Below are 26,813 nucleotides of genomic sequence, written 5' to 3'. Positions count from 1 at the left end.
AAGCGAAAGAATTATAAATTCAATTTGATGTCATATCAATTGATTTTGTGCTACATCTCTCCCTCTGCTTCATGTCTGCTGACATGTTGCCATTCTCCCCAGGCTCTGACATTTCGACTTGGTTGTTCTGGGGATTTTGATGGGATTGGCCTGGGTTTAGCCAAGCTCCTTGGACTGAACGGAGCTGTGGCTGGTGCTGGATTTTGATGGTGCGTGGCACTTTTAAATTTATGCGCCACTCTAAACACACTTTGTATGCGCCCAATGCCTTGGAAAGATGATGAACGCTTCAAGTTCGAAAGGATCCTGCGAGTACGTGTGTATGGTGTGAGCAAATGTTTTTCCACCCTGCTCAGAGTGTGTGTGCCGGAAACTTGGTGCTATTTGCTGACATTTACGGGGGTATAAGCGCAGGTATTATGAGTATTATTATTCCTTCTTCTTTCATTTCGAGTTTCTCGGGCAAAATTAAGATAAATATAAATGTCATTTGCCCCTTGGTTTTTATGGCAACGGAGAGGTCAAATATGCGGCAATAAAGTACGATATGTTAATGTGATTAGGTTACCTTACTCATTACGAGTGTGTACAAGTATTTGTGATGGATATTCTGGGGAGGAAACTTTGTTTCTTCTTTGTCTCTGGTATCGTCATCTAGTTAGCATGCAAGCAGCGTCCACAAGAAGCTATCGAATGACCTGCGACGACAGTGAAGACGTTTCCAAATTTTGCAAAATTCCATTTATTTATTTACACAAATTCATTTGAATCTCAGACAACATACGAGTACGCATTACATTTCTAGGCAGACGAATTTACACAGAGACGGGGCTAGTTGATGTCTGTATGGATTATACAGTAAACTTATCCTAGAATGGTTCAAGCATGAGGAGGAATGGGAATTGCTTTAGATTAGTGATTGGAGGTTTCTGAACGGAGACAGATTAAGTTTCAATCGGTGCGGGCCAGCTTCAGTCGCACCGCTATCCTCCTGCACTTCCACATGAGCTGCGTTTCGAGTATGCTGAAGGACATGGCCACCAGGACGAGGCCCAGCAACAGGTAGGCACAGCAGGCGTACAGCTGCAGCGCCGGTCCGTTGAAGCTGCGGGCGGGCACGAAATCACCGTAGCCGATCGTCGAGAGCGTCACGAAGCAGAAGTAGGCGCCGTCCACCAGGGACCAGTCCTCCCAAAGGGCGAAGATCACAGTGCCCGCACTGATGTAGCACATGAGGATGAGGAGCACCAGACTAATGGGCACTCGGTGTTGCCGCTCCTCGCACTCGTCCTCCGTCTCCTCGTCCTGCCCACCGTCCTCGGACTCGCTGTGGCATCGCAGCTTCCGCAGCACGAACTGCTCGCTGCCCTGCTGCATGTACTCCTCGTCGTCGGAGGTTTCCGTTGCGGTGGCTGCCCCGTCGTAGAGCGCGGCCGTGGCATGCCGCTGGCAGCGCCGTGTGAGCAGCATCTTCTTGCGGCTCAGTGGCTGCATCGTGTGGCGGTGGAAGGAGGCGGCCGTGGCATTCAACAGGCCCCGCGAGCCACTCTGTCCGCAGCCTCCAGTCCTTTCACCCGAGTCCTGGGGCACACTCAGGGGGCTGGCTATCAGCGGCACCCGCGAGGGCGTGCCATGCGGGCAGTTGCTGTTGGCGAGCAAAGGAAAAAGCACAAAATGCCAGAAAATATATATTATTTTTACGCTGCAGCTGACCATAAAATAAATCAATTAGGTATAAAAAACAACCCCCAGGCAGCCTCAAGCCGTAAAAGGAGAGCCGCCTGCCAGGACAGGGCCAATCAATAAGGCATAAAACGTGCTCTATACGTGCAATCTCGGGCACAACACACACACTCACCAGGCGTACATATACGTATGGCCATGAGTGCCACAGAAGTAGCTTTCCCTTTGGAAAAATATCAAAATTTATTTTGGCAGCAACTTGCTCCTGCTCCAGCTCCAGCTTAGCCCACATTCAATAGGAAGGAGCAATCCAAACTGAATTTGATGCCAGTCCGACTGTCAATCCAATAATCTTTTAAAGCAACAGTCTCGAGGGAGCAACACTCGACCAACTGCACTCGATCTCTGGAGTTGACTTTGTCGAATCAATTTGGCCAAACATTTATTGGTCTGGCAGCCACTGCTCTGGCAAACACTTGCTCCAGATGCACTTCAACTGCTGCCAGAAGGCAGGCACAGACAGGACAGCCTCGGGGCCTTTTCGCCCTGTAAATATGTACATTTATACAGTTTGAATTTGTCAGCAAATTCCATTTGGATTCAACAGGAATTACTTCACAAATATGGGGTCTGGGTATGGGGAAGGCGATTCGGATGAGATTAATTGACCCGATTCGGTTTCAGTGCGAGTGGGTGCGCTGCTCGGCATACAATTAATTACAGACAAGGCTGAAACTGGAGTAGCCGCGCATCTGCAGCGTCGCGGGGGCACAGGTTCACTGTCAAAATTAATTACCAGCTGACGCTCCCACCGCTGTTTTATTAAATAAAACCCTCAAAATGCACGCTCAAAAGGGCGACGGAAAGCATCATCATCATCCGAGGCGAGGCATGGCGAGGCCCTCGGCACTCTGGCAGAAAATGGCACCTCCCTCCTCACAACCAGCCAGTGCATAATCTGAAAGGAAAGCGGAGCAGGGATGGGATGCACTGTGCCGTGCCGCTGCTTCTGCTTCTGGCTCTGGTTCTGAAGTGTTGATTTAAAGCGTGGCTGGCATGTAGAAAGTTTGTTTACGCAATTAAATTAACAGTTTCCAACCAAATTTCACTTCCAATTGGTGGCTGCAGCAGAGCTTTACTTTAGCCTTTGAAGAGTGCTTCAATTTGTATACCAAAAACCGATTTAGGAGGCCTTTGCCTACTAACTGCTGGCGACCGGTGGCACGGCACTTAACCTCTGACCAACTCATTTATGTGGCCATTAGACCAGTGCACTGGCGGTCTGCCACATGATACGTACCTCAAGCGCTCTCGCTCCTGCTCGTCCTCGTCCTCCATGATGTCCACGCTGCCAGTGGCGTTGGAGCATAGCAGGGTCGACAATGTGGCCGCAGCACTCGAGGATGTTGGTGGTGTTGTTCCTGCTGCTGTTGCAGCCATGCCACAGACACCTGCGGCTATAAAACTGTTATCGGACATTGTTGCGGCCCCGCCTCCTCCTGTGGCAGCTTTAATGCCGCCAGACAGTTGTGGGCTCGTCGCCGCCGCCGCCGCCGTCGCTCCTGTTGCTGCAGCCGTGTAGGTCAACAATGCAGGAGAGGAGGCTGCTGGCGATGCTGAAGCTGCGGTGCTTGTTGCTGCTGTTGTTAATGCATATGGCAATAAATCATGCCTGCTGGATAAATCACAGTCTCCCGTTCCCGCGCCCGCTACCGTTCCAGAGTCCATCAGCGCATTGATCTCGTGTGGCAACGGTTTGGTCACGAACTTTCCGCGTCGCACAGCTGCAGGGATTAAAGGTAAAGCATAATAAAAACACATTTCAATTTGATTCCAGGTCACAGAGGGAACAATATAATTAGCCATTAACCAAACTACAGAAAGAACTCCATGGAATGTTGGCCAAAAAGTTGGATCACAAATTGGCAAATGCAACTTCCGGCAACTGCCTGCCACACACGGTTAGCCCCAGTCAGCCGCCAGTTTAGCCCGTTGAAAGTGGCATAGGGAGTGGCAGCTGGGATGGTGCAAGTTTAGCTGCAGTTAGCGGGGGCACACAGCGGGTGGGTGGATGAACAACCAAAATTATTTGCTTTGCATTTACAAAGTTCGCCGAACAATGCAACAATGTGGCCAACGGTTTTTGGATGCCACTTCCACTTTTCCACCCCATCCCACGCCGCGCAGGGAAAGTTTGGCGTTGACTTTCATTAGCGGCTGGCAGTGGCAGTGGCAGGAAGGATGTCAGAGGCTATAATAACATCTGGCGGTGCTTACAGTGGAGCAATCTTCGGAGGTACGAAAAATTGTGCAACTAAAATCTGCAGAATAGACGATGGTCTGAAGGGAAAGGAAGGGAAGAACTAATTCAGAGAAGTTTTTAGCCCCGGCAGCGTTGATATTTTAGGAAAAATGGCAACCACAGTGGCTGGCTCCCATTTGGCGCCAAGGACCGAACAAACGGAAGCCACTCTTGGGACATCTTTCACTGTGGAGCTGTCAGCAGGACGCTGGCAAAACGCGATGCGGTCTCGGGTCCGGACATGGCCAATTTCAAAATATTTACTTTAACTTGGATGGCAATCGCAGCACCCTGACCCACACACGCACACACAAACACACAAAACACACAAAACACACACACCATGGAAGGATGGAAGGGTGTGCTCACAAAGATTCATTAGAGTGCATGAAATGGCGCCTGAAAGTGACTTTGGTCATGTGGCATGGCAGCAGCAACTTTGGTAGTACTTTAATGGTGTGGTCTGCCACAGAGGGTCGCTGTTGGTGTTGGTTTTGTAGCTGTTGCTGTTGCTGCTGTTGCTGCTGGTGCCTTGTTAGGTGTAGGTGTCGGGGGCAAGGACACTGGGGACAGTGGCTATCCCTTTTGATCTGTGTCCGAATGCCAGTTGAGGACAATTAACATGCATAATGGAATCAATGGAACACTCCGCTGACAAATGGCCAAATCTCACGCTGCAATTTGTTGCGGAATTAAACGGAATTCTCGGAAGGTGGAGGAGGAGGAGTAGGAGGAGCGCCTGCTCAAAAGCGTCACGTGCCGCAGCGAGTGGCACACGAAGAGGACCAACAACAAGAGCTGTTAACTTTAATGAGTTTTGCATGCGTTGCACAAGCAGCAGCACGAGCAGCCTGTGGATACCCCACATTCACTTTATTGTCGTTGTTGTCGTCGTCGTCGGCGTTGTTGTCGTTGTCGTTGTCGTCATCGTCTTTATGCCAAGTGCCAAGTCATCATTATCGTCAATAAAACTGTCGCACATGTCGAAAGTTGCCTCAAGTGCATGTTGTCCTTGTCCTTGTTATGTCGCCTCGTTCCTTGCCTTTCCTTTGCCTTCCTCTCCTCGGCGTGTCAAGCGGCTTAAGTTGGAAACTTTTAATGCCACAGTGGGTAAAGTATGTCTGCTTAACTCTGTCATTTTAACACGCTGCTGCGTCTGCTGCTGCTGCTGCTGCGGCTGTTGCCTGATGATGATGCTGCCAACAAATTGTTATATAATTGAACACGTAAATGAGCTCAGGGAGGGAGCACATACTGAAGGTGGGGCAAAAGTGCAGGGCATTGCCGACGACAACTGGGCGTATGATTGATTGATTACAGTTTGGGTTTGTTTCTGCTCCCAGGTTAGGACTAAAGCTGTCAGGGAAAACATTTTGCGGCCTTTGCATGTGCACAAAGCTGGCACAAATTGTTGATCCAATTAAATTCAGTTTTCATTGTTCGATTTATGCAAATTTACCCGCTCGACGACTATCATTATCGTTCATTAGCTGTTATCCAGTCTATGCCTACCATGCAGGCGCATCGAAGCATTTTAAGGTAAACCGCAGAGCCGTAGCCATGGAACAATACTCACCATGAATACTGGCTGTTTGGTAAGCTGGCGGCGGTGGCAATGTTATGGATTCCAGGGTGGCCGTGGACTCGGCGCCTTGGCCCACAATGGGAGGCTGGTCCAGAGCCGAAGCCAGCAGTCGGTGCTTCGAGGAGGCAGGCTGCAAATGAATCGTGTGGTACTTGACCAGCCCAGGCCCAGGCCCAGATCCGGGGCCATTGGCTGCATCTGTCGTCGCGGCCAGATGGTGGGAGTGCTGGGGACTGCCCGCTGCAGACGGTGCAAATGGAAAGTAAATCGTGGCAGTGGCAGGCCCATAACAATTGGGCGGCATAGCCAGAGGCATTGACCGTAGCATGCTGCTGGGCACCGCGACAAAATTCTGTTGAAGTTGCTGTTGGGGATGGCCATGGGCATGGGCATGTGGATGTTGGTGATGTTGCCGCGGTAGAGTCGCTGTCGATAATTGCTGCTGCTGTTGTTGTTGCTGATGTTGCTGTTGTTGCTGCTGTTGCGGTGCATATTTCAACATTGCGCTGCCCGTTGTTGTTGTTGTCATTAGCATGACATCCGGCTGCTGCTGCTGTTGTTGCTGTTGTTGCTGTGGCGGGTAAAAATGTTGCTGCTGCTGCTGTGCCATCTGCTGCTGCTGCTGATTCAAGCTGTGCAACAATTGACAGGCATCTGGTGACCGGAAAAGAAGTGTAAGCAGAAGCAAACGTGTTAAAAGATGATTAACGACTGGCCAATTGTTAAGCTGACATATGTTGAATCCTTCACTTACCTTCTCCCTTACCCGGTGGCAGGTTGCCCCTTGCTGCCGCCTTCTGTCCTTGTCCGTATTCGTAGCACTCGTTCAGACTCGTCTCCGTGTTGGCCGCATCGTATTTGCAGCTCCTGCAATTGGCCTGTAATTGGATGGGACATTTCTCCTTATTAATTGTCCGTATTCATCGGAGTAAAATAAGGCAGAGTGGGATAATCATCAGGCAAAGGATCTTTTTCCCTTGATTCTGAAAGTGTTCGTTGCGGCTGTCTTTCAAGTCTGTTTTCGGGTTTGATGGAATGTCAATAAAACACGTAATTTGCATGCCTTGCCCTTGTCCCTGATGCCAAGTTCGTTCCCAGGCGACTGATGTCATACTCGTGGTCCGCCCACAAAGCTGTTTGCGGCTGATGCCTGCCATCATGTGCGTTGCGGTTCTGTGGCATCATCATGATTTGCCAGAGCAATCTGATGGACACACAAACGAAACGCTTCATGTCCTTTGGCTTGTGGTTGTGGACGTTACAGCATGCGCATGATAATTGCAAAAGACGAAAGCCAAATGCCAAAATGGCAGAATGGAGAGTGGCAGCAGTCAACACGATGACGATAATAATTCATCCCTTGGGAGCGAATGCGAATCCCCGGAACAAACCGCAAGGCTAAAGTCTTATCGGAGTCTTATTCTCGTACATACGCATCGTGTCCGTGTCCGAACAGCCTCAAAAGCGGACAAGACCCCAAAAAACACGCCACACTCCACCACATTTGTGACTTTTCCAGTTCGGATTACGCGCTAATGACTCGCTAAATGCATCTGAGAAGAAAACGTGGCAGGCATATCCTAGCGAACCCAGCAAATGCACAAATCTTGTTCAACAAAACGAAAGAAAAGAGAAGTGGCAGTTGACAGTGGCTTTCATTGCAAATGCAAAAGAGTCTGGAAAACTATTCGGTTCATCGCGTGGCACTTTCAAGCGATGCTGACTGAGACTCTACCCAATTTTGGACCACAATTGAGACATTAAATAACTCTATTATACATACATATATTTATACGCTGTATATATAAGTAAAATTTAAGTAGCTTTTAGCGGCTGCCGTGTAGTTGTTATACGGCGGAAAAACTTTTACCCTCGTGGCATTAAAGTGGCTCGCACTCATTTCAATTTACTTAGCACGAGCCCTGCCATGGAAGGAGCAAACTTGTGGAAATTTATGCGGCAGGCACTGGCATTTGACCCAACTCAAATTGCAACAGGGCGCCAAAGTTTTAGCCTGGCCAACTCTTAAAGTGTCGAATGGGCGAAAGACCAGTGAAGTTTCTCCGGGGCGAACCCCACAACAGCCCTCGCCATGTGCTTGGAAATATGGGGCTGAAGTTTGCAGTTCATTAAAATCGACCGAGTCGAGTTTGCTTTCAAAATGTTAAGTTATGAAATGAACTTTTTGTTTGCCGCGCTGTCATCTGACAATCAGTCGACTGGCATCGCGATCAAATTTGCTCTGGCGACCGCAAACTCAATTATTTATTTATTTAACCGAGTTGTGACGACCTTTTTTCAGCAGCTCTGCCATTCGCTGTTCGTTGCCACATGACCATAAAGTGGCAATTAAACAGAAATTTGACGTAGCAAAACCAACCAGAGCATACCGCGACGAATAATTGAAAAACCTGTGAATGGAATGCAAAATATTGTGCATTCTTAAAGCATTTCAGGGGAGAGTGGGAGAGGTCCACTGATAGTTCGAATCTAGGGAGGTCTCCTACGTACATGGAAAAACTGGAACTTCTAGCTCTGGCTGGGGGCGCTCTGGCATAAATGTCATTACGGGAGGCCAGCAAATCACTTACAAAACTTATGCACGAATGCACAGAACACGCAAACACAACAAAAGGGCTCGGGGCACCCTAAAAAATATTTCAATATGTATATACACATACACCTACATATAAATATATACATTTTTGTATACTGCGATAAGGAGTACTGTTGGCACAGCAAATAAAACGCAACAAAACAGGGGAGAAAATCAAAGCTCAGCCACGACCAGAGCGGAATGGAACACCAGAACAATCCGCACTCTGCAGAAAGTATAACAAATACCATAGAAGAAAAAACAACCATAAAAAGTTCTGTTGTTTTTGCCCAAATCAATTACAAACTTTCAGTTTTCCGTTAATAGAAATCGAGCTTACACCCGAAACCGAATCAGAGGACCGAGATCCACTTAAAAGGTTTCTGCTGTGCTGTCGTAATTACAAGTCGTAATAGGAAACCCCGAAATGCATTTTGATTTTCCAAGGATACTGGTGCTGAGAGCTAAATCACGGCAAAATCAGGGAAGGAGGGAGCAAGGATCGATAGGAAAAGCTCCGGAACTGGTGGTGGTCAAAAGGATAACAAAGGTTTGATTAGCATTTAGGGCATTTCTCCCTCTTTGTTTCTTAAGACCACAATTTCTTTGGATGTTCAAAGATCCCAATCACTTCCTGGCAGGATTAGGCCAGCTTAGGACCCTGCCATTACCATACATACATGTATCACACAGCATAGCATAGCAGAGCAGAGCCGAGCGGAGAGCAATACCAGAGCCAACCCACGCTTTTGTTACTTTATTGCTGGATAAGTATTTGTTAGTGGAACTATAGAACAACCAGAGCACCGAAAAACACTTGGTAAGTAGTGAGAAAAGTTGGAAAAAAGCGAGAAAATAGCAGCTAACAAAACTTTTGCCCCTGCCCCTCTGGACACACAGAACAATGTCAAAAGTTTGCTCTGAAATGGAGAAGCCGACAAATAGCAGGAGCCATCGTCTGGGTGAATTGACCAGCAACAGTTGCTGCTCTTTCCGTCCATCGAATTAAAATCCATAAAAATGTCAGCATGATGAAGTTGCAGTCAACTTTGCCACTGCTCTTATAAACTGCAGCTGTTGCATGCAGTTAAATAATATCAATCATACGCCATGTTTGACTTACCCCATTGCCAGCTGCCTGGCGACGTTTTGTCGCTGTCGTCGTCGCTGTTGGTTTCGCTGTCGTAGCTGTCGACGCGGTGCCCCCCTGAGCTGGCTTCCTTCGCTTCCGATGCATTTGCAGCTGGCAGCACAGTCGCATGTACGTGCACTGCAATGCCTCGGCGAGCAACGCGCCCAGACTGGACAGGCACATCAGCATCAGGGGCACACCGATGAGGGCGTAGAAAATGGTGGCCAGCTTTCCAGCGGCAGTGCGGGGGGTAAGACTGCCATGACCTGGGGCACACAGAAAGCAAGAAAGAAGGAGATAAAATATTTATTTTACTTATAAGAGTGGGAGAACACAAGCGAGCTCCTTTATATATAAATTGATGTAACTTTAATGGGAAATCCCCCCAACAGTGGCATTCCTCATGATTTACGGGGAGATTTAGCTAGATTTGGTGATTCTTTTGCAATTCCTGGAGTATTAAATATATAGTTATGATTCAACTAAACGATAAGGATGAAGTTTATTTAAGTATTTTCCCCACGTTTCACTTTAAAACTGCAGATAAATCCCTACAACTCGTTGGAAAATGTTGATCAATGTTCGCTTGTTGCATAAATTTGTATGCACTTTAACTTTTGGCGTAGCAATTCTCATATTTAATCCTTGCTTAATAATTTCTCTTTCAGTTGATTTACGCCTCCGGATCTCCGCTGAGGAAACACCCTCGTCCGTCCCAGACAACGGACGGAGGTTAATGGCAACCAGATACAGTTAATTTGTAACAACAAACCCATGGCATGCCCTTCGCGCCCATTCACATTGTTCGGCATATGCAAATATTTGGAATAGGCCTGCGGGGCGTATACACAATTTGCCTGCTGCTGCTGTAGTTTGCACTCGAAGGCGTCGGCATGTTGTCTATTTGCCCGCAGTGCCCCGCAGTGTAAATATTTGCAGTCCTCCCCACTGGTTGCCCCAAATCATAATAAGCTGCTTCAGCTCCTGCTCCTGCTCCATCTCCTGCTTGGGCGCCCCTCTAGATGAACATCAAACATAAATCTAAACGGCTTAGTCGACGCCTTGAGTGGGCACACAAGAGGCCCTGGCCTGTTGAAGGCTAAAGCGGAACTTACCAATTGTCGTTATCACAGTGACGGAGTAGAGTAGGGCTTCGCTGAAGGTCCAGCTCTGTGGATCGCCTAAATCGTAGCCAAAGTGGCCCAGGGCACTGGCGCTGGCTGGCTGGAAGCTGGCTGCACCACCCACTCCTGCGGCTCCTTGGCGTGTGGCAGCCACAATGGATCCCTCGAAGCGACGCAGCTGCTCGTGCACCAGCATCGTCCAGTTGCGTTCGTACAGAACGTTTAGTTTCTCTGCAAGTCGGCCCGAGGATGGTGAAGGGAAGAGTAGAAAAGGTTAAGTGTCATCGAAAGGATGTCGAGGGCAGCCCGAACCCTTGTGGTAATTATGCAATTTCATGCCAAGTGCAGTGATAACCTCTGGCAGCCTTCCATCTCCCCCTAACCATCGACACGGCTGACAAGTGCTGGCAAATCGCTTATCCTTGGCTCACCTTTTCCCACCCCCACCCACGCTTGCTCCCCCATTGATTTGGGCCAAATGTCTTGAGGCATTTGCTAGCATTTGATGTCGTGTTCGGGTCTGGCAAATTGCAGAGGTCGCTTGTTAACAACAACGATAACAGTTCGAGTCTAGTGTGCTGCCCCGCCCCCGTGGCCTTGAGGGGGCTTTTTTCAGGCATGCCGCTAGGGCACACTTTTTCCACCCAATCCCACGCCCATTCCCATCGAACTGTAACACTCCGTGAGGAAAACATTCAGAGCAAAGGTTTTTTCTGTTGTGAACAGGACAAAGTGCTTTTCGCCTTTGGAAATGCTTTTACCTTTTCTTTGAAAACATATCTGCAAAGCATAGCCTTTTGGTAGTGTTTAATTAAATGCATTTTCCGAGTTCTGCCACCTACAAGGAAGAATGGACTACGAGAATTTAATTAGTGCTCGTATCGAAGAATTTGTGATAGCATTACTCTCCTTATTATTGATGCAATGCATTCCCAAGACACGGCAGACATTCAGACGACATTCAACAAATATGCTGGGAAGCAGCGCAAATTTGATTCCCCTTTTGCCTAAACCAATTCACTTTAATCCTGAAAAATCGCAACTCATGCGCGTGCGGAAGATAAATGAAGTATGTAATGGGTATCTACGTGGGATGGCTGGATGAATGCTGCACATCATTAAGCGCGTGGCGAAGTGCTTGCCATATTAATCATACGCCAGGTGGGGCTCTCCACGAAGACAGATGCGAAAGAGCTAAGGTTAATTGGTTTATTTATGATGCAGAATTTTAATTAAACAAAAACAAAGCTCCAGCACTCGCGGGGTGGGCTTCTCAAGGCCACCATGGCATCGCGTGAATTGGCGGCGTGCTAGTCGCAGGTGCGACAAAGTAATTAATTTCGGGTAAATCAATGCAACAAAAAGCCGCACGACGGCAAAACGCAAATGGGTGGAAAAATTATTGAAATTCCGCGCCTGACCAAACATTTGTCTATGCAAATATTTGGGCTTTATTCAATTTGGGGCAATGGAAAATGCAATTCGATTCGATTCAGCGGAGTGGAGCGTGGGGTGGGTTGTGTGGTTTATTCTAATTAAAATATTTGCATTGGCTCTATTTGCTCGGCACTAATGGGCAAACGGTGTCCGGCTTAATGCTAAAGTTACTTTTACCCATTTTCAGGAAATCAAGGGAGCCAGGCCCGCCAGCCATTTATAAACAATGCGGCACAATGCGGTACACAGTATTCAGAGGTAGGGCATTAAATAATTGCTCACTCACCCGTTATGATCCAGAGTTCACGGAGACAGTCCTCGCGGCTCTTGGCTATGGCCGCCGATTTGTTCAGATCCTGCGGCGCCTCCAGCAGTGGGAAGATCAGGGCGCCCAGCACCGAGTAGAGCGTTACCAGCAGCATAAGGCCAGGCGTCGAGAGCACCAGCTTCAGCAGGTGTCCGAGACAGCGTTGCGGGCAGCTCTTCTTCTTGGCCATCAGTGTGGCCGTGGTCTTAACCCCCACAGCCGAGCATGGCCCTGACCCTGCCTCGTCAGCAGCATCTCCGTCATCCTCTGGCAGGCGCTGCTTGCCCTTAATCTTGGTCGCCTTCTCAACGTCGGACATGATCGCGCGATGTTCCGTTAGTGGCCACCTCCGTCTCCGCTAAGTGGGCCGTCTGTCGCCAGCATTTCCGTTTCCGCTGCGGGCCAGGCTTTTGATTCATACGCGCTTTGGCAGCACTAATTGCACCAACGATTTCTCGTCACTTCCAATGTCGCTTTGTACTCTCTCCCATTACTGGGGAGCGGTCTCCCGTCTCTGGTCTCCGGGTAACGTCTCCACCTTCCGTCTCAGTCTTGTCCTCCCCTGTGCTTCGCTTTTCTTCTCCCTTTCTTGCTGTCTCGCCGTCTCTCTATCCGCTTGTTGCCTTCAGATAGAGGATTATGTTTTAAGCTGTTGTTGACTCGTTTTTACGGTCGTTGTTGCACGTTCTTGCTGTTGCTGTTGCTGTTGTTGTTGCCGTTGCTCTTGCTGTGGTTGTTGCTGCTTCTGCTTCTGCTTCTGCTGCTGCTACTGCTTCTGACGTGGCATTTACTATTGTTCCTGGTCTATGCACTTCTCATGATGGCTCTTCCTCCGCCTCTTCTTCGGCCGCTTGTACTTTTAAAGTTGTTGGCCCAGTTTATTCCCCTCCGTTCTGTTGTATTGCCTGCCACGCCTGCCGCCTACAGCCTACCGCCTGCCGCCCGCCGCCTGTAATTGAAAACATTTGTATGCTGTAGTAGTGCTAGTGGCAGTATACGAGTATTCATCATGTTCAGTTGCCCCTGTTGCAGTTGCCGCCTGGCTGCTTCTGTTGAAGTGCACTTGGGAGTAGGTTAAGCGCACACAACTGGCCCGGCCAGAAGGAAAAGCTACCACGTACTAAATTTGACACTTCACTTAATCTAATTAGCAACTCTTTAAGCCACCAGCCATTGTTGGACATCTGTCGCTCTATGGCACAATGCATATGTGTGTGTGTGTGCTTGTGTGTGTGACAATCAGTCGGGTGCAAAATGAATTGTGCGAGCATAAAGTTGATTGTGCATATAAACTCATTACAAAATGCCAACAGTTTTTCGTACTGATTCAGGCAAGGCAAACAAAATCAAAAGTAAGCCAATAAAGTCTCTTAATTAAATTATAACTTTTTATCAGTATGTATAATTAATGTAAATTAAATACGTGACTGCATGTTAATTTATTTAAACGTACAAAAAAAGATTTTATTGAAACAAACAAAGCGGAAGTCGACCGAAACAGGCATCGACTGTCGGATATCGTGAATGCCATTTAACTATAAAAATGTTAATACCATTAAGATCAACCAATGGTTCAGTATCCTTAAGCGCATGCTGTGCGTTTTCGTCATGGTTATTACTCATGCTGATTATGGCAACCTCGAGTAAGTCACTCTTTTGACTTGAGTACTCTTACTTCACTTCCAATAATTCTATTACAAGTTCATGTTCTCCTTTTTACTTTCCCTTAAACTAATTTGCTTGGCTTCTACGCCATTTGAATATCGATTCGCACTTCAGTGTCGGCGGCGAAGTCTTCCCAGCACACATATTGTTCGCGGTTCATTTAACCCGACTTTGGTACAATGATCTCATTATCACAGCCCATCGACTAAGCCCATACAAATGATAAGAATCAGAAATCCCAAGTCCACAGAGGCATTGTATTATACAAATTGGATGAGCGTCTGGCAAGACAGACAGACTGGCAAATTGAAGTTTCCGACTTCATCTTCATTTCCATCCACATCCAACTTTCACACATCAAAGTCCATAATCGTAATGAAGCCGATTCGTGTGGGTTGCTGCAGAAGGCGCTCAGGATATTTAGACATTGAATCAATTAAAGCCCAGCCACAGACTGGGCGATTAGGTATTGAGGCTCTCTGAGGAGACGGGTTTTGGTAGCAGGAGGACGCCCACACGCAACAAACATTGATGTTCAGCGCCAAGAACACATGAGTACACCGAGCAAAAGGTTGTTCTACTGCACGAGGGTGCAGAATAACGAATACCCAAAATATTTATACAATTTTCCACAGTGTAGGGAAAGGAAAAGCATTCGTTTTTTCTAGCCACCCTCCTGTGATGAATGCCACAAAAGGAGAGCCGTCTTCGTCCGACTCACGCAATTTACTTAATTGGAAAATAAAATAAGCCAAGGCAGTGTCTGGGCCCTTGGACTGGCACTGGGGCAGGGATTGGAGCTGGCACTGGAACTGGAGCTGGCAGGGAGAACTGAATGTGGGCCAGGGGAGGGTGGGCTGGAGCCGGATACTGTTTGGTCACTGAAACAATGGCCACTTGAGTTCCCTTTCTTTTTATGGGTGGCGCGCATAATTTAATTCGGTGGATGGACGGGCGTATGGGTCGAAGAGGGCTCAGAGGCAGGCAGACTAATGCAAAATTAATGTCAATCGCTGATTTTACCCGCTTCCTAGAAATGCCAATGCCCTCTTGATTGTGCGCTGGCCGACATTTGAACTGCGATGGAGACACGCACCAGCACCCAGGCCACACCACACACTGAAGTGGAAAAGCGAGGCACAGAGAAGGGCAAAATGTCGGTCCGGAAGTTATCCTTTTAGCCAGATTGAAATCAGCTTACAGTCGCTGCTTAATTGAAATGTTTGCATTTCACTATAATTAAAGCGTTTCTCCAGCCTGCGACCCAGTCCCAGCCGAACTCCAACTGACAAAAACCCTTACAGGGCCAGGACCCTTGCTTCATCAACACATCTGAGTGCACCCTCTCCCCCTCGCTCCTACCGTAGTTTCCCAGAGTTTCTTTTATTCATTTTGCTTATCCGTTTTTCGCACGTCTTTTTATGAAGAGCCCAGCTAAAGTTTTTAATAGTTAAATATAACAACTTGCTGGCTGGCTGCTGCAGGCAGCTTTCCATTCCATTCCCTTCCCTTCCTTGCCATTCCATTCATTTCCTCTCCGCCTTTGTCCGGCTCTTCCCTATTATGCAATATTTATGATGATTATTTTTAAATGCAATGACAACAAACGCAGTTTAATTACAATTTTCAAGTCATCAAATGCAGCTCCAGCCTCAGCGCTAGCACCAGCCCCCGCCAAAGCCTCAGCCCCAAACCAGTCGCCGCCGCAGAGGAAATCGCGGAGCGAGGGGTGGAGTTGCTGTCTGTCTGACGCGGAAGTGAGGAACAGGACAACAGGGACATCCAAGCAAAATGGCGCTAATGGCACTAGCATTTCCTGTTCTGTCCCTTTCTCCCACTGCCTACTGGGAACGGGAGAGCTTGGAGAGCTGTTCTTAAATCCAATTTCGCTTCATAATTTTATAGCTTCGCCGGCTCCCACTGCCATCTCTGTCTTGGCCAGCTCGCTGTCAGCTCGGCTTTCATCGTTGGTCATTCCCGATTTAATTGCATTGCTGACATTTAGCACCCAGCGCAGAAATCCCACAAAAAAAAATAGTAGGAAAACAGGACAAAATGGTAAATGAGCGGATGGATGGCAAAGAGCAGATTTTTGTCCAACTGACCCTTGGGCCAAATACGATTTGCTGGTTGGTTTTTGGTAATTGAAGTCGGGTCATTTCCCCCACAATCGAGATCCTTTTAATTGGTTTAAAGCTGCTGAAAGCTCAAACGAACCAAATGGATAGAAGTTCGCTTCAGGTCCCAAAGCGTTAATCTCATGACAATCTGTTGATACATAAAACTGCTGCCTGGTTTAATTTATACACAAAAGCAAATCAATTTCAGCTGAAAGAATGCTCAATAAATGTTTAATTAAAAGTGACAATATTCCATGGAATATCCCAAAAACAATTGTCTGGCAAAACTAAAACTAAAATATAAAATAAATTGGTAAAACACTCGCTAATAGGTCAACAAATATTTGCAAGCAACATAATACAAAGCACCTACAACAACCAACAAACAGACAAGAGTTGCGCAGTCAAGTGGCAATAATGAAAATTAAATGCGGCACTATTATGGTGGGTTTTGTGTGGGTATATGTACATATGAACATGAGTTTACACTGCTTAGTGGCCATAAAGTCAGTGGAGCGTACGGCAGAGAAGTTTTAGCACATTAGCCACACGATTACGAATGAGATTGTTACAGTGCCTTCGCCAGAGGTGCGAAACAGAAGGATAAACACAGATAAACAGATGCAGATATGGATGCAGTGGGATATCCGCATAGAGCAACGGAGATGGGGACGGAGCAATGCACATGATTATGCAATTGAGGGCAGTATGAAGGAAGGAAGGAAGGAAGGAAACCACTTGAGAGAGTGGCGCACATAATTCATAAAGCAGATAGAACAAAGAGCCAGCAAGGAGCAAGTATAGCCACAAAGAAAGTGGCTGGCAGATGCAGACCAAGAGCAACGGACATTAGATGCAGCCACCAGGAAGGCAGGATATAATGACCATGTTAATGCCCAACACAAAAGTGCACTGAAAGGAAATGAGCAAGATAAGTAACGAGCCCGAAAATTCTTCAGCTTCACCTCCCCGGCACCTCGAACAAGTTTCCACAAAACAAACTATGCTCCAGACGAGGCACGGACTGGGGGCCGATTTCTTGGTCGGTTCCTCATTAAACGCACTCAAGTTTCTTGCAACATTCTTAATTATGTTGTAAACTCCTTTGGCCAAGGCACCGAGAGTACAACTTAAAGGGGCAGGGCGAAAAACTGCCCAGCATCTTGGAAAGGATGGGAAAAGGAAAAGTTGGCCAACGCTGATTAGTTTTTCGAGTGCCTCAAGTGCAAGTCAGCCAGTCAAGCGTTTTCCCTCAGTCTGTCATCGAGTCAGTCAGTGGAGCTTCAACAGCAGCAGCGGCAGCAGCAGCAGCAGCAGGTCCAAGAGAGGAACGTGAAAAGTTTGCCAAACTGCCTGGGAAAACAACAAAAACTCATTAAAAATAGCACAACTGCAGCGCTTGCCCCATAAATACGCAGCAGCAACAGTGGTGGTGTAGTTGCAGGGGAACAGGATCTGGAAGGGAAGGAAAAGCCAGGCCAAGTCAAGCAGGAAAATGCAAAACTGGCCAACAAATGCACAATAATTAGACGCAAATTTAAAACTCGTTTGGCTGCTAATGAAGGCTTCCTTTGTGGCCCAAACTTAATGGCAAGCAACAACAAAACGATGGTCTGTGTTGCAAAGATGCCGGCCATAAAGCCATAAAGAGCCCAAGAATGAATTCTGAGAAAACTTGTAAATTTCGCTTGCGGTAATTGTAATATAATGTTCAATGTTTATATACATATGCGTTAATGTATGTATAATGTGTGCACTACTCGTACTACCCCTAAAAGGTTAAGTAGCTTTCAACAAAAGAACAACCTTTAAATTTTAACTAACAACAAATTAAAGTTTAAATAATAACCCAGAATTGTATATTCACAACTCTTTATTTCTTTTAAAATGGTTTGTTTGTTATTTTAAATATTTATCAGCAAAGGAAATTGAATACCAGGCAGACAAACAGTTGACCGAGGCGGAGCCACAAGTATTCCCCTCAAGGGCCACAAATATTGTTCTGTTGAGAGGTATATCAATATACGAAAAGTTACTCAAACTTGCCCTGAGTGTGTTTTAAATATCCGTTTGGTTTTTCCACTCGAATAGTTAAGGAGATTCTGCCCTTGGCTGTTGCCTTGTGGCTGTAGTTCAACTTAAACTCGTTAACTTTCATAATTAAATTGTTAAACATCAGTTGGGTTTTAATTGACAGCAGTCGTCGAAGGAGGAGAGACAGCAGGATTCGGGCGGAGAGGAGTCCGGCGGAGAGGAACCACGTCCTGGCCTAGAGGCCAGCTCAGCACAAAATTTCTTAAGTGCCAATTTAGTGGCAATTTGCCTTTGTCTTAACACTTTTCGGAGTGCTGCAGGAGCCCTTGGTCATGGCAGGGGAGATGCGGTTCTGTTGGGTTGTACTCTGGTACACGACAATTTAATGTTAATTAAGCAAAACGTTGCCAATGCCATTTTCCCGCTGTCTGTGAACTCAAATGGCCAACTCGACTCTTCAGCCACCCTGCTGTTTCGACCAACGCCACGTGTGAGTGTGTAAACAAATATTTGAACAGTTGGCCTAATTGACTTTCCCAAGCAGAAGCAAAAAGTTTGCATCCCACGAAAGAAGGAAAAGAAGCAACGAAATTAAATCAAATAAAATCGAATTGTTATCCAATTGAACGGGGGATAAAAACCAAAAATGGAAACGAAAAAAAACGGGGAAAGGGTAGAGGATAAAAAGAGGCAAGGGCATGCATAAAATGCATGCAAAGGTTGCTGGGTAAAATTTACATAAAAGCTCCCGGGGCACGTACTCAGCTTGAGGTCCTGGCCCAGCCACATACATGTGTATATAGCTAAAGCCACGTGTGTGTGTGGTAGTGACTCTGATAATGTCATTTTGAATGCACTTTATGCGCACTTTGTCTCAGGGTCTCGCTATCATTAAAAACATTCCCATTTCGCAGCTAATCCCATGATATACCGAGTGTCATTGCGATTTGCATGGATATAAAGAGAAATATATGTATCCTACATACATATGTATGTACATCGTAGCTGCGGCTATTCTACCCTTAAAATGACAGCGTGGTCAGAGAGAACAAACCAACGCGGCAAGTGGTTATGGTCTGTGCCGTCAAAGGCCGACCACAACAACATGTCAACATAAACGGAGTTTCCAGACGGAACTACATGGAACTACTGCTGAACTACTCTCTCCTGTGCTCCTTCCCAGCAATATTTTAGTTAATTGCATTTAAAGAGTGCATAAAATGTTGCCTGCGACTGCTTAAAGAGGAATAATTAATGCTGATTAATCCCCCTTTCTCCCTGCACGGACAAGTTCATCGAACTTGATCAAACCTCAAACTTCAGCGGGTAATCGATTTCCTGTTGGCAAGTGTTGTCCTCCACACTCCTGTTGGCATTGTAATTGGCTTGTTTTGCTTACTAATTGTTTTGTGGCTGGAACGGCAAATTAACTTGGTCTGGTCACGTTGCCGCCGACACTGCGGACAAGGCGGCTTCTTGTGGCCACTCAGTCTCCGTCCTCGGGGTGGCTGACAAGTGTTATTGATGGCATTCCCGATTTCTATTGCGTATTAATTTGATGCACGAGTGGGCACTCTGTCGCCTATTGACTGGGTGCTAATGGAGCAAACGTGGCTCAAGAAAAGAAATCGAGGAAATTGACACAACCCCCACCCCACACCCGCGGGGCATGTAAGCGAAATGGAATAAAATGCAAACCGAGCTACAGCGACTATTGGGTGGGTGTCCAGTCGGAATGGGCTTTCAATGCACTGAAAGCGGCTGCAGTGGAGGGTGGAGGGGAGGATGCATGACCGACACATGTTTGCAGAGGGGGTAGTTGCGTGGTGGTGGCTGCCCCTGCCCTGGTCACAGATGCAAACACTCAGATATGCAACGCAAAGCACACACACACACAGATGGACTTGTTGGCACACTAGCACACAGCATCCCGAGCAAGTGTGTCATGGACATGGCGAGGCTGTTGGGTAGGAGACGTAGAACACATGTTCCTCTACCAGCAACGGCAGCGACAACGACAACGACAACGACAACGATGATGACAACGGCAACGATGATGATAATGATGGCCGGAATGGCGATGGAGATGGCTGCCTGGGATTGCTTTTACGGTTGGTGCTGTAAAAAAGACGCATACTAAAATGGCAATTCGAAGGACAAACAAACATGCCCAATACACACAGACACACATACACACTCACACACATTTATGTACGTAGAGACTCTCTCACTCATTTGGTGTGCTGCGTAATTGTGCTTCAAAAACTCGGGCGTACGCATTTATGCAAGATTGCAATTATGATATAAACCACCGGTTGGAACGATAAAACCCACAGATACTCGCACAGAGAGAGAGTCAAGCAAAGGCAGAGTCAGAGGCAGGGGCAGCAAGTGAGCTGAGATAGCTGAATGGATATACTCGCCCATTGTCCGAGGTTCACATTGAATGCCGTGCCCCAGAGCCGTAAGGTCCAGCCCCAGCCACGACCCAAAGAGCATAGTTAAGGATTTGCTTTGGCTGGGGTGGCAGCGACTTCTGAAGGTCGTTAAAGATTCAAATTTCTTAAAATATTTACCAAAGAACTAGCCAAAGCTGATAGCTATATAAGCTCTTAGTTGTCCGAATAAAGCCAATCTGATATTTGTGCTTTAAATTTCCTAATAAGCTTATATTTAGTTATACATATACATATGTACATAACCTATGTATGTGTTAGTTGGCTTCGATTGCGAGTTTAATTTTCCATAATTTATTAACAATCGATAATCAAATGAAACCCATTCTCTACGTACATTCTCTCATCATCTCAAAATGGCCAATCAATGTTCTCTAAAGTTGACCTGACCGCTGGTCGGCATGCACCCACATTCGCAGACCCCAATTCCCGTGTTGAACACTGTCCGGACAGTGACATCGACGGACTCCCATTTTGGCCCTGCAAAACTGTCAAAGCGTTAATTGAGTTTGACACTAATGAGCGTGCAATCGCTGCATAATTGATTTATAAATGGCAAACCATCGTGTCACGCCCCCGCTGTCATTTGCCACTTGAGTTTATGACGTTGTTGCAAATTTCGACTAATTGGGTCAGGCAAACACAATGGATGGCTAGATGGCTCGATCTGAGCATCAGCTCTGGCAGCTCACATAATTCAAGCAGAATTAGCATTTCGTTAAAATAGGAATTTGAGAGGACAGACGGCAGACGGCCAACACAATCTCTCTCGTAATTTAGGCCGAGCATCGTCGACGGCATCGACCCATCTTGGGTGGGGGATGGGACTCGAGATGCGGGACTGGGGACCGAAACTGGGGTCTGGGCCCTGCCACAAGCACTATTTCCACACAAATTGTAATTAATTTGAATTAATTATGTTCCACTTTCCAAATGCAGCTTCCACAAAGGCAAACAGTTCCAGCCAGGCCCCCCAAACAAACATCACGTGTGGGCGGCGCAGGGGCGTGGCCTGCGGCATATTTTTTGACTCCGCTCGAGCCACAAATCTGCCGCTAAGCGGAAGGATAAAAAAGGGGGCGACGGCGGCAAGGGAGGCGAAGTCGTCTGTCTGCCTGGTGGCTGATTTCGTCTTCATTTATCTTCCTTGTTTTCTTTTCCTACTTCTGGGCGAACATTTAAGCTAATGAATGGCAGAGTGAGAGAGCAACTGAGAGACAGAGAACCAGCTTAAAGCTGCTTCCCATGGATTCCGGGTAAAAGCAAAACGGAAGTAAATTTGCCGCCCACAGACAAGAAGCCAAGTAGGCTCTCAGTTTTTTAGGTCTGTGCAAATGTGATTTCTATTCTAGAAATCATTTAGCATTTTAGACAAAATTCGATATTTCAAAAATTTTGTTTTGGCCTTTTACGACCAAATTACGCTTTCAGTCTGCATCACATTCAGCGTGGCACACGGCACCCAAGAGACCAACAGACATGCATATAATAGTGATAACCCCGACGGGGCAGACCGTGAAAATGGAGGTCCCTGAGGAGGGCGTGGAGAAAGTCGTCGAAGCCAGTAAGCAAACTATCCCTATGACACTGGACAAGGACACAGACGACGAGCGTCAGTGCACCTCACGACAATCGATACAAAATATGCAAAAGCCATCGCCCAATTGATTTATCCATGGAAGAGATTTGAGGAGGAGCTTGCCAACTGCTTGGGGACTTTTCTCTAACAGAACGTGGAAGATTGTTTTTCAAGCAAGGAGAAACATAATATAACCCATAACCAGCCGTCTATTCCAACTTCCACTTAACAAATGCAAATGTTATTTCCTTAATGTTCCTTAAATATACAATTTTATGGGAACATAAAAGATGGGGGAAAGGCATAGCATAAGTTGCAATTAAAATGAAGCAGGAATATTTGGGTTAATATCAGGTGTCTGGCAAGAGGCGCCTCTAAAAGATCACATCACTTCTCATCTCTTGGAAGTTGTCAGAGCAGCCGAAGAGTAATTGCTATAATTTACTAAGAATATTTCTTAAATGGCAAATGCAGTGTGGCACTGGGTTGCGGCATCTCATCTCTTCATATTTCAACTAAAACGGAGCAGTCAGAACGGCACGTAAGCAAGCCGTAATCTCTAAAGCATCAAGTCAAGGACTTTACCACTTAAGACAAATGCAAACACACAGACACAGACACAGACACACTGCCATAATCACTGGGGCCCACGTGCTAGGGAAATTAATTTGGATTCCGGCACTGGATTCTACAGAAAAGCAGAACAAAAGGGAAAACCCCAAAAATATCCCTGTAGCCGGAAGCCGGATGCCGGTATTCGAGACAAGGAGCAACAGACAATGTACTCGTGCACACAGTGGAGTGTTGTATGAGGGAACGTTGACAGCCAAAAATGTAACGCTTAAAATGCCAAACACACAAATATTTTGACATTCAAAGCACAGATACAACACCAACACATGCATATGCATGGAGAGGAGCGAACCCATGTGCCAGTTGTTGTGTTTGCTCTTCCCTCCCTCTCTGTCTCTCAGTCTCTTTTGGCGAAGCAAATTTTCCATGAAAATTGCATGAATTGCAGATTTTGTTGCCTTTTTTTCCATACGCACGAAATGCGCTCTACTTGGACCCGGAAAGGGGGGTCTGGACTTGATTCCCCGTACCCATAGTCGCACCCAAAGTCGAGTTGCGTGTGCTGTAGTCATTTTTATGGCATGCAGTGTAGCAGTCAGTTGGCAGCTGCCGCCTGGCACTTGGCGTCAAGTATGGGGAAAAATGCTTTACAATATAATAGAATTTGCCAGAAATGTGACTTTAACAAGCTCTCAGAGAGTCCACTTGCTCCGATCCGCCTCCTCGCCCAGCCAGAACTGCACGACACACGAATGACTTAATATACTGCAACGCTGATATGTGGACAATGTGACATATGCGTGATATGCCATGAATAAAAGGAGAAAGGAGAAAGAGAAAGAGAATCAGATGCAGAAGCACTGGCCGCAACAGCTCAATTAAATTTTGGCTCGCGCTTGTGGCACATGATTAATGTTGTTTATATTTAAATGGCCCCGCCCGAAAGTGTGCAACAATAAAAAGACCAAGACACTTGTGGCATGTCAAGTGCAGCGTGCATTTTCACACAATTGGAATGCCACCATAAAAAGATACACACAATTAAAATGTATATTTTCTATTCCCACAATTTGTGGCAATTTCAGATCAGGCTTTACACAACATTGAAACTGAATTTGAAATTGAATTTCACTCCCGGCAAAAAGAGGGCAAATAAGTTTAATTTTATTCCAAGGAAAATGGAAAAGTGATGCAGAGTAATCTGTTAAATTGGCTAAATGCAAAACAAGTTGCCGTATCTCGCCCATCTGCAAACTAATCCAATTCGGAAAGTGGCAAAAGTTACACAAGTCTGCGAGTGGTTTTAATTAAGCCTGAATGGATGCTCGCTCGGTTAGTTGCAGCAATTTTAATCAAGTAAACGCGGTACAGGTGCAAGCCAGGGGATAAGAATCAAATCAAATCAAGTCCGATACACTTTACTCTCGGAATTGCCCTCTGAATAGGAATTCTAATGCAGTGATATCTCTTCTCAGATAGAGCTGCGATTAAATTTGTCAATTTTTCATCTTTCTGAACCGCATAAATCAAATGCCAGCCACTGGTTGCCTAGAGTTGACAACGTGCGAATATGCCAGGATTTCAGGATGTCGTACTGCCAAGCTGCCAACCTGCCACGTGGCATATGCCGCAAACACTGACCCACAACAGCAGAGCAACATTAACCTGGCTCATTGTCCTTTGTCCTCTCGGCTTGTGCGACATTTGTTGTCTCTTGTTTTTAATGTCCAACAGCCAAATGCCATAAAATTTAATGCCCGGCAGAGAGTGCCTTCCTGCCCGTCTCCGTCTACAGCGCCAGAGACAATTGCGTGTCGCGAAGCATTTTGGTTACGGCCTGGATTTGACTCTTAGCCAAGACCCTTCCTCCTGGCTTCCTAGTTCCGCTTACCTCTGGGCCAGAACATTTGTGGGCTGTCATTGCGATTTGCTTAGACAAGATTTATGCCCCGCTGCCGTTTGATAAATGACTGGGAAAATTTGTAAGTGGGCTTTACTTTTTGTCAACTCGAATCCGAAACTGCTCTGCTCTTAGGCCATAAATTTACAGTCCGTTGCTCTCTCTCCATGTCTGTTCTGCTCTCGGCTGCTGCCAGTGGCTCATTAAAATAGTAAATTAGTACAGAAAATTACTAAATTGGGGATCTTTGGTGTAATTGCTGTTATTTGGCATGGAATTAAGCTCGGGTCAGACAATCCAAATTAACTCCAGTGTGTAACTACAATTTGGGAGTGAAAGATTTCGAATACCTTGGAACAAAACAGGAAATTTATACATTTGATAAGTTCATTTGAAATAATTTCTCTTTCACAAGTTCCCGTGAACGCAAATCAAATATCACAGCAATTCATTCATAAAACCAATTAAACGAGGAAACACACACACAGTATTTTCAAATTGATTTTACAGCACATTTCATTTCATATTGCAACATTGCCGCTAAACCTTTCAGCCGAACAATTACCGGTGGGCGAATAAATAAGCCGCAGAAACACAGGCGAAAGCAGATAGGCGAGAGAAGAAACATCCATAAACAGACGGATTAAACACATCAACGTCATCCCTCCGTGTGCGTGCCATTAAAAATTAATTACATTTTAAATGTGACAAATACATATGTATGTATGTGTGTGTGTATCCTCTGCTATCACTGTAGATAATTGAAAGGCAACAACGAAATGTTCTCACAGTAATTCATTTATGCAGGAATCCGATTTGCTATTAAATTGTGAAGCACCTTTGGGATTGGTCTTTTTAATTGAATTGTTTGCATCACACGGGGGATTTTTTGGGGCTTTGGTGCGGTCAATTCTGTGTGTTAAGGCTGGCAAAACCAAATTTTTCTGCCACTCTGAGTACATTATGGTCCTCTGCTGCTTTCTCCCCCCTGTGACGACATATTTATGTATCTGACGCTGAGCCGCAGTAGCCAAGCGAACCGCAAACGGCTGCAGCCAAGTGTCGAAAATGTGCATCCAATTAAAATGTTTGCTCTGCCACACATATGCGAACACACAGCCACAAAGCTTTTACTTTCACAGCCAAAAATGGGCGTGGGGTTACCAACTTTGCAGCACTTTTCACCTGAAATTGCAATTAACTAGATGCTCCACTCGCAATGTCATAGTAATAAATGAATAATAAATATTCCTTCTCCGAATTGGCAGAAAAACCCATTGTAAGCTTATAATTTAAGTTTATTTATTGCGTGTCACTCACTAAGCAATTCATTTTATCATTTATTACCTTCTCTTCGTAGAAACGCCCTGATAAACAGTCAGAAAAACCTATTTTGGTTTTATAAGAATCCGCTCTTTGATCACCCCATCTAACCCACCAACAGCCAGAAGCGCGGACATTTACTAAATGATAAGCTACATATTTGAGTAGATTACACCAAAAGAGAGCACACCAAGCATCGGTGCCAAGAACGAAAACGAAATGATATAAAAGCTGGAGAGCATGCACCGGCTCAGGCGAATATGCAAGACAAAACGAGAGCGAATTGATGAGAGAAGAGAACACCTACGATGAGAGCGAATCTAAGCTGCGGCGAAAATGCAAGACAGAAAGCGAGAGCAAGGGTGAGAGCATGCGTCAGCACGTTGAGAATTGCAATGCAGAATGAGAGCAAAACAGATGAGAGCACTAATTTCAAAGCACGTGCGCAAGTGCAGACGCAGAGAAGCGATAAGTGATTGAGACAGAGACAGAGACTGAGGGCAAGGAACGGAGTGCAAGCAGCGTAAATTGTTTTTGGCATCGAACAGCGATGCGCATAATTTACGAAACTTAAAACAAAGCAAAGGCCGGCCAAAGCAATTTATTACAATTCTCAAACGGGCTAAACAAAAGCTTGAAACATCTATAAGCAATCTGTTATGTCATTCCCTTCTTTGTGCCCAGGCACGTCTACAGGCATGGCCCCCTACATAAGTGCGACGCGCAGGCACTACCCATACTCGTAATGATTGTATTTTCATTTTTAACCTACCTTGGGTTATGTCAAGTCCAAGCGCCGGCTCCCCCAAATAACCAAAAACACCTTTTTCTCGTTTTTGATTTGGTTTTTGTTGTTGTTTTTCGTGGGTTTGTTTTGCTTCTTTTTTTGTTTTCGGCTCCGTCTACGAGTGTGAGTCGGAGTGCAAACGCCGCTGGGCCTGAGAGCCTGCCTCAGTGAGCTTTTGACATTCGCGGTGAGAGGTAGTTCGCCTGAGTA

At 46.2% G+C, this 26,813-nt stretch overlaps 1 protein-coding gene across 1 annotated transcript; it reads right to left on the bottom strand.

The window, feature by feature from the left end:
- Positions 1 to 738: 738 nt before the first annotated feature.
- LOC117890569 lies at positions 739 to 26,703 on the bottom strand. Its single transcript, XM_034795501.1, has 8 exons — positions 26,589 to 26,703; positions 12,146 to 13,115; positions 10,414 to 10,653; positions 9,290 to 9,564; positions 6,325 to 6,448; positions 5,562 to 6,224; positions 2,984 to 3,467; positions 739 to 1,645 (listed from the first exon to the last, which is right to left on the bottom strand). Exons 2-8 carry the CDS (start codon positions 12,483 to 12,485, stop codon positions 952 to 954), a joined length of 2,820 nt encoding a protein of 939 aa, XP_034651392.1. The 5' UTR covers positions 12,486 to 13,115; positions 26,589 to 26,703; the 3' UTR covers positions 739 to 951.
- Positions 26,704 to 26,813: the final 110 nt, after the last annotated feature.

Source organism: Drosophila subobscura, chromosome E, assembly GCF_008121235.1.
Source record: "Drosophila subobscura isolate 14011-0131.10 chromosome E, UCBerk_Dsub_1.0, whole genome shotgun sequence".
Lineage (NCBI taxonomy): Eukaryota > Metazoa > Arthropoda > Insecta > Diptera > Drosophilidae > Drosophila > Drosophila subobscura.
The sequence above is the reverse complement of the archived record's forward strand: the minus strand, read 5'-3'. Positions and strand labels throughout refer to the sequence as shown.

Bases quoted from the DNA above. Each gene is read 5' to 3' on its own strand.
- LOC117890569 (XM_034795501.1), bottom strand. From the start codon at position 12,485: ATGTCCGACGTTGAGAAGGCGACCAAGATTAAGGGCAAGCAGCGCCTG. The intron at 6,449-9,289 runs GTAAGTCAAACA...ATCCAATTACAG, and splicing joins GCCAGGCAGCTGGCAATGGG to GCCAATTGCAGGAGCTGCAA. The intron at 3,468-5,561 runs GTGAGTATTGTT...TAATCCCTGCAG, and splicing joins CCAAACAGCCAGTATTCATG to CTGTGCGACGCGGAAAGTTC.